The following is a 14678-nucleotide window of genomic DNA, read 5'->3' as shown; positions in this document are numbered from 1 at the left end:
AGCTCTGAGAGACAGACTTGTATGTGACCTTCCCAGTAAAAGAAAAAAATCTTTAATGGTTTCTTTCTATGCCAATCTGTTTGAAGTACAGGAAACAATAACTCTCCAGCTATTTGGGAACACACACAGCTAATAAAGAGGTAACATTCATCACAGGAGTTTTCTTTCAGAGGCTTCTATCCCAATGCTAGGTATTCAACAGGCAGGACTATCACAGTGGGAAGGCCAAAATAATTGCAGCTTTGTAGAGAGGTTCTACAGCACACATATCTGGAGGGGAGAGGTTTCTGTGCCAGCAGCCTCACAGCTGGCACGTGTGATGTGCAAACTGACAGTATCTGCACTGCGTTGATGACAGAGCACTTTGGATGCCCCCAAAAGCTTTGGAAGATTGTGTACTCAGTAAGTACACCTAATGCTTGGAAAGGAACTACTGTTTTCCCTGGTACTGAGCAGACGACAGTAGACTCAGACATCCAAGTTCCCGGGGCTCAGCTAGGTATTAGCTAGCTACGTGCAAGCCTTTACGGATTTCCTCCAGTGAGCGCTAGAGGCTCAGCAAAACAACGAAAGCAAAAAGGAAAAGGTTTACATTTGCAGATCTCGCGGCTGTGCGTTAGGTTTGCTGTTCTCCGCTGCCACACGGCGCACGCCGCCGGGCAGAGGCTCCGGCCGGGGAGGGCTGGGCGGGGCAGCAGCACTCACCTTGAGGTCGCGATGGACTACGCCCATCTGATGGCAGTGGAGCACAGCCTCCAGGATCTGCTGAATGCAATGACTGCATGCAAACACCAGGGGCGCGTGTTAGTTCCAAGCGTGCACCGGCCGCCCGCACGCCCGCAGCCACAGGCGTCGGGGCGGCGGCGAGGGGCAGGCAGCGCGGGGCCGTGCGGGCCGGCCCGGGGGCGCCGCTCTCCCCCGCTGCGCTCCGCTCCGCGCGCACCGCCCCGCGCCGCCCGCCGCTCAGAGCACGACGGCCTCAGGCTCCGCCGCGGCAGCACGGGGCCGACCTCCGAGACGTGCCTCTCTTGGCTCGCTCTGCTTTCTTTGCACTTTTTTTAGCTCTAAGTTTCCCGTTCAGAAGGAAAGTTTTCGGAAAAGCACACGGATTCGGCCAATTCGGTGAGATCATGTGAAAGATTTGAGCTCTTCTGTACATTTTTGTGTTCGTTTACTAAGGGCTCTCTCAGAGGCCTTACAAATAGCAGCCACTGAGGTAGCAAACGTTTGAGGCCAGGTGTTTTAAAGTAAATCATTAACTCCTCTGGTCCAATTTTGCCAGCAATTAGCATCACTTGCCTGAGGGTTCGTCATACTCTAAAGCAGCAGTCTGGGACCGGCTGTTCTGCCACTGCAACCCCGGGCTCAGCGCAGAGTGGCGTGTCAATCTGCAAGCTGACATACATCACAGCCAACGTTCACCTCCATGGGCGTGCACAGCGATACACGGACAGCCTCAATATAAGTACCAGACACGTTTGACAGCATGGGACAAATCCAGAGCCGTGGGAAGAGACACGTTTTTGGCAACCATTCCCCCTTGTGCCATGATGTATATTAGGCCTGTAGACTTGCAAACTGGAAAGAGGCGTCATGCATTATTTGTTGGTCTAGCTCTTTGTGGTGAGTAGGATAGGCAAGGGAACATCGCAGCCAACCCACCCGCTGCCCCTGCCCAGCAGAAAGAAACAAAACTCTTATCCATTTGATGGGCACCAGATACTGACCTTCAGGTCTCTGTGAACTATGCCATTTAGATGACAATGATTAACACTTTCTAGAATCTGCTGTATACAATGACTGCAAAGATACAAGGGCAGAATGGAAGGGAGAACATTTTAAAGGCACATAATCACATTAAATAGAAAATAAAACTAACTTAAAAAATTATAAAGAACAAAAACAGTTTAACATCTCCTGACAAATCTCGATTGTACATTGAACTGGAACAAAACAATACTAAAAATTGAGATATTTCCAGCTCTAAAACATTTATAAGAAAATAAAAAAGAAAGCAAAACAAGAAAAAACAAACCCCAAGAACAAAGTCAAAAGGAGCAAACCAAAAAATACGTTTAACATGGAACATAAGACACCTATTAGATTTAGAGAATCACTGGATTGTATTTTCATTCAGCAGTAAGGAAACTTTCCAGCTTCCAAAAACTGCTACTGGAAAAACAAACTAGAGACAATAAATTACTTGGTGATATTTCTTATATTTGTGGAACATTTTCACAATAAAGTTAACATTACACAAGCGCTGAAGCAAGAATATGTTCAGAAGTGAAATGATAAATGGAAAACAAAATGAAACAAAAATCAAAAGCTAAGGAAAAGCAAGGCACTTCTCATTGTGAATCTAATGTTTTCTTAAAAACTATTATCAGAATAAATAGCTAAGTCAATCTAAAGGTGGCATGCATTTTCATTTTAAATATTGTCAGGCAGAGTTTAGTAAAAGTCGCTTATGAAATGGAAATTCCCTTAAAAAACAGAGACAAGCATTTTCTTTTGGCTATCTGAACAAGAGAGTTAGCACCTATTTTTCCATGTCCAGGTTTGCAAGTTTTGGCCAGCGTACAATGCCAAAAAGCACAACTAAAATATTCATCTTTTATAGCCTGCAACTTTTTCAGATGTTTTTCAGCATTACAAGAGCTCATAAGTATTTTTTTTTTTTAAAGATATCCTTGTGGCAGAGGTCAGTGACTATAAGAAATAAACTGTAGTCATGGGCCAAGGATTTGGTTCAGTTCATCCAAAATATTTTGGCCATGGAATTCAGAAGGAATGGTCATAAATCAGTAACTGGAGTCCAAACCTGAAAACCATTTCTTATGCAAGTAGCTCACAACTCACTGAACTAGGCTGCCCATGTGGGTAAAGACTACTTGCATGAGTAAGGGCTTGCAGGAGCAGACCAGTATTAAAATCCTAGGATAAGTGTCTAAAAAGTCCATTAACTATTTCTAAAGGCATACACACACTCACAGACATACAGGCACATATGCGCTATATATATATAAATATATATATATACACACACATAAATATATATATATATAAATATATAAAATAAATATACACAATAAATAGAAATTTCATTCCTTTGATCAAGTTTTACAAAATATACAAATGCATATATATATACATCTGCACTATATACATATGCACAGCCCCTTCCAATATGCTATAGCTCTAGAACAGGAAAAAAAAAATCACTGCAGTTTTCACTTTTAAATCACAGTTATCTTAAAACACACAATGACAACCATGTACTGGTCTTTGGCATCAATATTATAAATTTTGTCTGAATCACAGCAGGCAAGAATCACTGAAATTTTCTTTAAACATAGCTCTTCTTCTTCCACCCCAAGTAAACTACTTTGCTCTTCCACAATATGTTCTGCCATGCTTTGTTCTACACTTAAATGCTTACAAAACTGATGTTTCTGCCATTCCTCCAGAAATTAGTCAGAGTATTAAACAGTGGAAGCTTCCTAATATTCTGCCTAACTTCTTGTTTGCTCATTATTATTCTGACAGTGTTATTAAGGGACACTTAATGTTTTCCAGTTATCTGCTAATTCCAATTATAAAGAAATAACTGCCTATTTTCTGTGCTAAATGTCTATTAGTGGTGGTGTGTAGCTATGAATGCAGAAAACCATGGTGATTCTTCAAATTCAGTCTGAAATAAATTTTCTGCGAAGAATGTGGTTGTAGAACATTTTTTCTGTTAAAGAAAGCAACTGACCACAAAGTATAAAATTCATTATTGTATAGGAATATTTAATATTTATTATTGTATGAGGGCAACTACATTCTGAGATGGGAAAGTGGCCTGATGTTTTATGCCAGCACACAAATGATGATAATCTGCAATTTATTCAAGTTTTTCAACAAGCACTAGTAATTTTACTAGAGAATTCAAACTTGAGCTCAGACTATGAGATACACAGTATAATTGCTTGATGATGAAACACAACAAAAACATTTAACTATGAAAAGTGAATTAGGAGTTCTGGACATAGAACAAATATATTAAATGTAATATTATTTTAAGACCAAGATATATTTCAAATTTTAATCAGCAAGAATCACTGCATAAGATTTCTGAACTGTATGTCCAGTTTGCAAAAGGGAAAGCTTGATAATGTTTTTACTCCAAATCACTAGTTTCCAAAGATTTATCAAACTAAGATTTGAGCTTTTACAGATGACCAGACATCACTATTTGGTGTGTTCATCACCACACAGCCTTGAGCTCAAAATCCCAAACTGTGCCTCTTTCCATGTCTAAGAGAACTCTAGGAGAAATCCAAGACTCTCACAGGCTGCGCTAGTCTAACTGATGCCAAACACCATGAGATATTTAAGTACCTATGGTGGAATCATTAAAGACAACAACAGAAAAACAAAGGACTTACCTGGCATCTGCTTCACTGTAATACTCTCTTGCAACTATATCTTCAAACAGTTCACCTCCAGTGACTCTGTTAGAGAAAGTAAGATGGGAAAGGAGATTTCAGAGGAGAAAACATGCATCTTAAATGTAGCTTGATAGAAGTCAGAAAGGAATAACTGAAATATTTGTATAGAAATGAAGGAGGTTTTGACCTGAAAAGTGAAGGGACTAAATTGGTAGGTTTGTCAAATTATATTATTACATGAGCAGCAGAGGAAGACCGATCATAACTGGAAAATAAAAGCAAAGAGCAGCAATTATTGGAATATTATCAGTTATCAAAACCAAGCAGTAAAGCTACATGAATAAAAGGGAACTGTCCAGCAAGAAAGACTGTGGTTCAATTTCAGAACAGTCCAGGATGAACAAGGATACAATGTTATTAAAAAGGGAAGAAGACCTTTAAAGTGTAGGTTGAAAAGAACAGAGGTGTTATCCATTTGGTTTGGCTTTTGTACTTTGGTTAGAAGAAACATTTTTGAGTTGGAAAGAGATGTCAATAGCAGCAGTGTACCTTAAACAGATAAATAGCATTTTTTTTTATAAAATATTTTCAGCTATCTTTGTCAAAAATACTTTGGTGAAATTGACACTTATAGTAAGTTAATTAGAGACATTAATACTGCAAAAGAAGTATATGAGCCAGAGGACTAGTAACACAGGGAACTGTGTGTGCTTGTGTACTTAGGATTTCACTGTACGTCCAACTGTTTGATATTAGGAAGTGACTTAAAATAAAAAAAACCTGTGTTGTTATAAATGAAAGATGACAGCCCAGAATGAGTCATCAGGATGCTGCCACTGTCTTAGAATGCATTTAAAATAGGCTAACAGCAACATCCCAACAAACAGCGGCAAAGCCTTTCATATACAGTTCTGCCATGTTCAGAAATGGGAACTGAAACAGCAATATGATTGGAAAATTGCTAATAGGCTATCCATTCACTTACTTGTCTTGCACAAGCAAAGTCAGTTTAGATTGACAATACAATATTTAAGTGGGCTAAAAATAAATACTAAAGACAAAAAGCACAAACCATTCTATGAAAGATAGTTGTAAGGAAGAAAACTGGTACAACAGTAAATGAGCATACTGTATCTGTGAATAAATACAAGCCTGAAAACAGGCAAGGCTTAGTAGCAATCGCTGAATTGGCATAATGAAAATGTTTTAGTTAAAGTAGCAGAGGCAGATATTCTGTTTTTAAGATGAAGATTTATGAGCTTTTAAATAAAATCATACATTTGTCTGACTGCATTAACTGGACTCAAAGAAACAGGAAGACCTTTCCAGTACTATACTCTTACTCCTGTGGCCTGTTCTCTCAGGTACCTAGTGACAGGACAAGAGGCAATGGTTTTAAGTTACACCAGGGGAGGTTCAGGTTGGATATTAGGAACAATTCCTTCTCTGAAAGAGTGGTGAGGTATTGGAACTGGCTGTTCAGAGAAGTGGTGGAATCATCATCCCTGAAGGTGTTCAAGAACAAGGACATGGTTATGGGGCAGAGCGGTGATGAGTTGGCAGTTGAGTTACATGATCTTCGTGTTCTTTTCCAACCTTAACAATCCTATGATTTTTCTTTTATGGAATGCTCTGGAATACTTTCACGGATAAATGCAGATTTTCATATACATAAGGTGTTTTGCTGAATTGTTGAAAACCAATGCAAACCTTGCAAATGCACATGAACTGGAGTACCCTTGTGCACAGCCTAAACAAAGCACCTCCAAGCAGAATGCATGAGTCATTTTGATTCATGCTTTCCAAAACACTAATCCTACTGACAGGCCAACATCAGTAATCCCTACATGGATAATCCATGTTCACATTTCATGCCTGTTTATGAATGTATGGAATTTTCATATAGCACATTGTTATCTCAGAACAAAGTTCCAAAGTTAAAAGCTGGAGTAGGCTGTAAGATGCTTAAAGATTAAAATGCTTAAAAATCTATACAACAATGAATGTCTATATTGAATACAATTAAGTCTAATACAATTAGGAAATTAAAAGTGAGTAAATTTGAAATCTTCAGAAACAAAGCAGCTTGATATACTAACAGTTCCTCATAGATCTCAGTTACTTAGATTTACTTAGATGACGACAGAAGTCACCTGCTCAACCAGTAACACAACCCCTTTCTTGGAGAAAGCCAGTTAAAAACTTGTTTTCCTGTTTCCATTTACATTTGAGCTACATCATTCTTTTTTTAAGTTCACAACTTACTGGCTTCAGAAGATAATGACTTTCAGGTAACTATGCTATTTTGTGCAGAAGTCTGCAGTAAAATCTGGAAGAGGTAAAATAGCAGGTTCTGTAATTCAAACTCTCTTTCTTTCTTGCCTTCTGCCTTCCAGAAACTGTCATTGGTTGCTCTAACACAAAATACTTAATTGATGCATATTTTGACAGTCTTTGATATCACTTTTTTTGCATATATGTTTCTCTACCACAGTTCTGGTAAACAGTAATAATTCTCACTTTGTGATGATTGAAAAAAACAAAGCATTCTTTGATGTTATTCTTCCCTAAAACAGTCATTTTTGATCCAAGCCAAAAATGAAAAGAAAAAGGTTTTGTCATCAAAGCAAGTTTCAGGTGGATAGAACACCAAACTGATGCCTGTTCTTGAGGGAGTTATGCACTCTTATTTGTTGACACTAAACATTTGCTTGGCATTCATAACCATTGTTAAAAAATGAAAAAATGAAAGCAAGAACAGAGAAGGGGAATTCAACTGACAAGCAAACAACTAGTCATGCTATCACTGCTGTCATACATTAATAATTCTCAGAAGATAGCTAAATGGCAGTAACAAAAGTAGGTAGTGCAGGGGTCTAAGAGACGACAGAACATACGTATATCTTCTGAGACTTTGGCTCAAAGAAAATTCTTCACAGCAGCGTTAGTAACCTTTTCTCATTGAACATGAGCAAGCAATTTGCCCTTCTAGCAAAACAGAAGTCAACTGTATCATACTAAGAGTGCAAGGGAGCACAACCAAGCTGGTTAGAGACAGGGCATGACCTGTTCAAGGAGTGACTGAGAGAACTATTAAAATGAGAAGGCTCAAAAGAGATTGTGTTGCTGTCTACAACTGTAATAGGTGGGTATGCAGAGACAAAAAGAAAGGCAACAGATACAGTGGAACAAGAGAAATGCTAAATAGATACAAGGATTTTTTTTTCCTATCGATTTCTTTGTTTGCAGCGCACATACTGCTCAAAGAGGTTGCCAAATGTCCATCTTTAAGATGTTCCAACCTCAACAAATCCCTGAGAAACCTGATTCAGTTGGACCTGGTTCAAGAAAAGTAGTTAGACTAGATAACTTCTAGGGATTCTTAACAATCTACGTTTTTCACTGATTGCGTAAATAAGAAACACAACCAACATTACCAGCAGCCTTCTTTTTAAACAGCATACAGTTTAATACCAAAGTGGTTTCAAAGCATTTTACTCCTTACTAGATATCTTTTTGCAAGGTAGCTTTTTTCCCCCTGTATCTACAATTATGAAACACGAAGACTAGTGAAAGACTTGTGTTATCCAGCATGAATATGAACTACACAAATCCAAGAGGTCCTTCTTCATGAGGTTTCTCTTGCCTAGAAAAGGCAATGACCTGAAGTGAAAGTGTGATGTGCTCTATGGAGAATGTGTAGCTCAGTGGTACTGCTCTGTTACCAGTCAGAGCATTGAATTGCCTTACATGGAGAGGTGTGCTGAAATGAGAACTCTTGGAGGTCTTGTTTATCAACATAAATGCCTAGGCTGATCTCTAAAATTAAATTACAAAAGGATTTTAAAATAGGACTTATTTATAGTTTGACTACTGCTTCTGTAAAGCATGTTCTTTTCTAGACTAGAATAATTAAAAACTGATATATTGTGCTATTCTAGGGAAAAAAAAAAAAAGTCTGACACACAGATTTTAGTCTACAATGTATAAACTAGAAGCAAACTACCAGTAAAGCTAGATCTTGAAGTGTATCCAGACAAGCTATACACAATATAAATGAAGACTGTAAAGCAGAAAGAAGTGAAAAAATAAACATACAAAATAACAGCTAACGTTCATCCTACACTGGAAAGCTACATGAACAACAGCCAACCTATTTCTCCCCACAAGATTAAATATGAAATAAATGATGAGGTCATAGCTCACAACTGGACGTTCGTGATGCAGGTTTCAGGAACCTCTAGGTTACAAATTAAAAGCCACTGGCTCTCAAATTATTCTTGCTGTTGTGTAATTTTAAAGCATAATAAAAAGCAACAAATAAAACATATGGATTTGTTTAAACAACAGCAGTGCAAGCACCGTGTGGAAACAAGAAGGCTGTCCACGCCAGAAATATCTTTCAGAAAAGCCACTGAGAGGCGAGCAGGATTCTGTATACCAAGAAGGTTATTTCTACTTAATCTCCAAAGATGTATAAGAGGCAGCTTTTAACTGCTCCATTTCAAAATCTTTTTGACTTGTCTTTCTACAATAACTGAAAAACGTTACCATGCTTAGAATGTTGAATGCCACATTTTTCCATTCGAAAATGTTTCTAGTAATGCATACAAAAATACTTAATAATATTTTACTTAATGTACCATATTCAATTGGTGAGGAAAATTTCTAAATGTGAAAAAATGCTAAAGTCTCTACTGATGATCATTCTGGTTCTTTCTTCTTGACTTTCATTTTTCATTTCTCAAGCTGCAAAATGAAGGAGGAAAACAGTCCTAAAAAATGACAGTGTGTGTCTATTTTTTTTTTTTTACATTTATCTGTGACACAGTTTCAGGCACTTACCCTAGGCAGACTGTTCTGCAACTACACTCTTTTTGTCAGTTTTTTTTTCCTTCTATACACCACAGATCCTCCACTTCGAATTCAGCAGCAGTGCCAGGATTCTAAATGTGCCAATTGTTATATCTCAACAAGTGCATTAAAATGGGAGACACTGAGAAAAGAGAATTTCATTGACTTGCACGAAAGAGTCTTCAAGTGCTACAGCTGTTTCCACTGAGATACAGCAACTGACTGAACTTGTTGGATTTGAACTCAGATAACATCATTAATACTGAAAACAATCTTCTACATGCTTAGCTACTTAAATGAGTTGATTAAGAGACACAAATTCTAACTATAGTTGCCTCAACCATTAGGGGAAGTAGAGCACGAAATGTCCATTATTAATCTTATTATGCATACCTTATTATTCAGAAATCGCTATATCTAATTGCAGAAAATTAACTGGTGCAAGTACTTCGCTTGGGAGATGTGTCACAGAAGAATATCTTGATTTTTTTTATTATTATTTTTTTTAATATGGAAGAATTATATCAGTAAAATGACTGTTCCTTGGTTATGACACCAAGAAGACACTGACAATCACTACTTTGCCCAGTAAAGTCCAAAATAACAAAATAACCACCACACTCCAGACTTAAATGGCCACTAACATATTTCAACTGTATATATTCAGAGTGAATCAGCAACCAAAAAAATTATATATGGAACACTGATACTTCAGTGCAGCTAATTCCCTCTTAAGCAGCACTTCTTACAGGAACATCCCAATGCTGCCAATAAAAGCAGCTTTTCCTCTAGCAAAAAGCCTTTCCTTAAATGTAAAAAGTCCAGATTCCAGAAGGATTTTAAGAGTTCCACCTTCCCATTTTGCAATTAGAACTCTTTAACCAAATGCAAGCCTGTAACAGGGTACATTAATGACTTTTTCTCTCTCCATAAGAAAGTAGAATAACCACTGAGGTACACAGGCAAAGCAGCAGGCTTCTCCTTCAGACTGCAGACATCTCTATGAAATTTATTCACAAGAGATTATAGAAATTCAAAACAGAATGTGACAGTGATCTTTTTTTCTGTTTGCACAAAAAGATATCTTCCTCTGCACTTTATGTGGGATGCACTTTAAGGGAAATTTCTGAGGAAACTGTAGCACTGAATCCCACACAGTCTGAAAGAAATCATTAAGATAAAAACATGATAGTATGTGTGGGTGAAGTGACAGTGTTACACTACAGTCAAGCTTCAGCAGGAAAAAATATATTAATAAAAGCATGTACTTGGCCTTCATATTAAGAAGTCAACATGGCAACTCTTTTATGCACATTTAAACAAGTCACCCAACTATATATTTATAACTGCAATAAGAAGGATTTTCACTAATAAATAAGAAGTGATTTCTTAGTTTGATTGTAAAATAAACTGTGAAAATCCATCTTTGGCAAGGATGCAGAAGTTTAAGGATGGAAGAGGTAGTTTTTCTAGTGATACCACCAGTAAATACAGTTATCACCATTTCAATATTTTCTCTTCTGCAAAAATAATTCTCTTTGACAAAAAATCCAAATCACATGATTGAAACATAGAAAGCTGGAAGCCCTCCTTATTGGAATAGGCTGAAAAACAGAAACATGTGGACTGCTCTAGATGAACAGCAGATGTATGATTCTATCTGTATGTTTGTCCTGGATGGAATTGACACTGAAATAAGAGGAATTTTCATCCTAGAGCAGAATATTTGGCACACAATCTATTTCATTTGGCAATACAACAGCTAGCAGATATAAAACATTTTGGAAAAAAAAAAAAAAAGTTTTACTTAAATATGTCAGCTTTGCAAGAAAACTCCCAACCACTTGTGTTTGCTTATAGGCAGAACGAAAAGCAGTAGCTTTTAACATGAACAGGAAAGAATATTAATGTGTCTAAGTATACATGTAGGTTCATGTTGTCAATCACTCCTTCTTTTACTAAACAGCATTACCTGGAAGAAACAAGCTACTCTCCACTCCTATCCTCCCACAACATTCCAACATCTCACAGGATTCAAATTTGTGAAGCAAAATGAGAAATAAAAAAGAAAATTATTTTCTGTATGCTAGTTATTTTTCATTCTGAATAGAGTCAAAATGAAACTAGTTTTTCATTTCAGTAAAACATAAATCAGTAAGGTAATATTGATGGTGTCTTTTTTCACTAGGGAAATTAGGCTCACTCTTCAATGCAGCAATGAGTATTTATTACTACTCCACTTGCTTATGTTTATCACCAGCTTGCCATGGATTATTTTTTCTGAATTGTGCACTGGTTTAGCTTTGTCAGGTATCATGAAAATTGTAATTACATATCTAAAATGTATATTAAAATCCAATTCAACAGCATTTATACTTATTTGAAGATTTTAATATGGAACTCCTACAGTGATGCTTAGAAATCAGCTTTTACACATGCAAATGCTACTATCATTCTAGCTCTCTTTATATTTATTTGTTCATTTTATTGTACTAAACCTGCACATTTATCTTGTGAGCTTGTATTTACATCTAAGAATTCTGAACCTCACATCCCCAACACAGTAAACACATGCAAAAGACATACTTACAAGTCAAAGACTAAGTAATGGAATCCCTCTTCTGATATGCTGTCATGAAGCCGCACTGTTGAAGGGGGAAAAAAATAAAAAACAGTCATCTTTTCCATGTCTTTAATGTCTTGACTTTGATTTTTGGCAACTGTAGAGAACTACTGGTACTGCATCTACACATATGATCTCATCTGTTTATTTTGTATTGTGTTTTTTGTTCATTTGTTTTGATTCATTAATCTATGCTAAGACTCATCTTTTTCATAAGATGAGTTAAGCAATGATACTGTAAGACCATATATGCAGCTCATTATACAGCTACTTTTAAAGGTGCTCTCCTTTTGTTACACTACCACTGCTGTCATTTCCAATCAACCTCTACACATATAGATACATAAGACACAAACCACACACACCATACTTTGCCCTTCATGCTAAATGATAGCTAAACAAATACTAAAAAGAGCAGTCAGACTTCATCTAAATGTACTGCATTGATACTATTCCATTCTCTTTTTCCTAAGCAGAACCTTCAGTCCTTCAAATAGCATATACAGGAATATCCAGCTACTGAAGTTCTATCTTAAAACAGTATTCCTGATCTCATACAGCTGTTTTCCCATCAGCGTTACATCCCAGACACTGTTAACAAAACAAAATGAAACAAACAAACAAACAAAAAAGCACCTCAATTAGCTGTCTGTTTCAGCACAATAACAAACTTTAAGGGCTATGTTAACAAATTCTGTAATCATCAAACAATAGATGTTGATTTTGAAAGAGAAAGCATTATCTTTGCTAACTGAAAGTACTGAATTATTGAAAATGGAAATCAGAAGTATCCATTCAGTTCATAGCTCAAAATTCTTTACCTAATCATCAAAAAGGAACTAAAACCTACTGCCAGACGTGTCTAGTTTGCATTTTTTTTTCTCCTAACGTTTAACCTGACCTAATTTTAAATTATATGCTTGAAATTTTAGTCCAGATAAAATAGTAAATTCAAATATTTGACCACATAAACTAACCAGACTAATTTCACTATAATGCATTCAACTGCAACTGTTCAGAAATTGAGTATATCCTTCCTTTGAAAATCAGCTTTCTGTTCCCTGGAAACATTACTTCTTTGTTAGGAATATACCACACCTGTAGGTGAAAAAAAAATGAAGCAACCTGGTGTGAATATTATCTTCTCTCCCTTAAAAAAAAACACACGAATACAAAAAAAAACCTCCTCATTCCTTCCCTATCATGTAAGGCTATCGAGGTAACAACAATATTCATGCCATACCATTGAGAACAGTCTGCAAGAATAACAAAATTTCCTACTGAGACACCATGAAGTAACAACACAGTCATAGAAAAAAAAAAAAAAAGAATCCATAAAATACTGATTCCACACACACAGTGTAAATCAGCAGAGTATTTTCTCAGTGAGATGTCTCTGTACCTGTGCATGGGAGCCCTAAAAAAAAAAGATCAGTGTAGAAATAGAAGGAATTTTCATACCAGCAAGCTTATTCTTACTGGTTTACTCAAATCCATTGAAAACATGGTATTAAATATTGGCCTTAGTTTTAAGGAGCTATACGTTCATTTATGAAAGCAGACAGAAAACCCTCAAATTCTAAAACTTTATGTTTGTGAAGATACTCAGGGAAAAAGAAAATTGATGAGAAAAGAATTCACTCGCAATTCAACTGACATGAACTGAGGTGAAGGGTATGCCAGATGGGAACCTGCAAATAGGTATATGGATGTGAAACAAGGAGGAAAGCTAAAGCCTATATGATTGCAAACTGAATCAATCTGAGAAGAAAGCAAGATCTGATTGAAAGGGTGGTAGACTTCTGTAAGAAAGATGCATTTTTCTGCTAATTAATTATTTCTGCTAAATAAATAACCAGCTGCATCAAACTTTACTGACTCCACCACTATCTGTCTCTTAACTGACACTTCTAAATGGGGTCTAAAAGGGAATGTGCTATATTCCGACTCATATTTCTATCATGTATGTATCTATTTCCATCTATTTCCCTCTGATCTTCTTAACTGTCATCCAACTTCAACAACACGAACAGTTTAAAACTCTGCAGAGATAAATCTGCTTGCAAATCAATGCCCGTCAATGACTGCCAAATTTACACAGTGGCAGCCAACAGTATAGTTGAAAGACTAAAAATGAAGAGACTACACAACCCCCTGTCTGCTGGTCCTTGGCCAGATCTACAGACAGCAAGGACTGTCACAAAGAGCAAAGGAATGAGTGCTTGGAGATAGAACAGCTCAGTAAGGTGACTGCCTCTCATATCTCTTTGAAGAGCGATTTCCTGAAAAATTTAATTGAAAACTTGCCAGAAGTAGAAAGATGTGATGTCCAGGAAACAGTCATTACAGTGCTAGTCTTAGCTTACACAATTACAGCATTCTAATAAGATTAAAACCATGCACGATTGTTGCATACACCTACTCTTATACCTATACTTTTATTTTTTCTCTAAGAATGTGCTAGTCAGTTGTAAAACTTCCATTTTCAATTAAACAAAACCTTAAATCATAGCATGGTAGAACTATAAAGTAACGTGTGTGGCTTCTTTTAGCAACTTTAAAGAACACTGCAGTTCCCAAAGCTAACTGACCCTCATTACAAAGCAGCTTTGTCAGTACCTTGATCCAAATTGCTTATAGATACCTTGATCCTTGATTGCTTATAGAACCAAATAAAAAAATCACAGTAGCCTAAAATAACTTCATGTTCAAAACTGAGCTAATTAAGAAAGTAAAGCAAAATTATTTTTAGATTTCCCTATAAG

General features: G+C 36.7%; 1 protein-coding gene across 13 annotated transcripts in view; it reads right to left on the bottom strand.

Annotated features, from left to right (window-relative positions):
* CAMK2D (calcium/calmodulin dependent protein kinase II delta) overlaps nt 1–14678 on the bottom strand; it is a 156835-nt gene that overhangs the window by 54718 nt on the left and 87439 nt on the right. For 8 of the 13 annotated variants that reach the window (XM_065736875.1, XM_065736869.1, XM_065736873.1 and 5 more), the window contains exons 4-6: nt 11881–11935; nt 4434–4499; nt 1728–1800 (exon numbers count right to left, since the gene is read on the bottom strand). In XM_065736875.1, coding sequence (XP_065592947.1) covers nt 1728–1800; nt 4434–4499; nt 11881–11935 — 194 coding nt within the window. Of the gene's footprint in view, nt 1–705; nt 779–1727; nt 1801–4433; nt 4500–11880; nt 11936–14678 lie in introns of all 13 variants that reach the window. The other 5 variants (XM_065736868.1, XM_065736870.1, XM_065736878.1 and 2 more) reach the window with 1 other exon arrangement.

This window comes from Cyrtonyx montezumae, unplaced genomic scaffold (assembly GCF_038088225.1).
Source record: "Cyrtonyx montezumae isolate F1298 unplaced genomic scaffold, pur_monq_1.0 scaffold_2, whole genome shotgun sequence".
Classification (NCBI taxonomy): Eukaryota; Metazoa; Chordata; class Aves; order Galliformes; family Odontophoridae; genus Cyrtonyx; species Cyrtonyx montezumae.
This window is presented reverse-complemented; position numbering and strand designations above follow the sequence as displayed.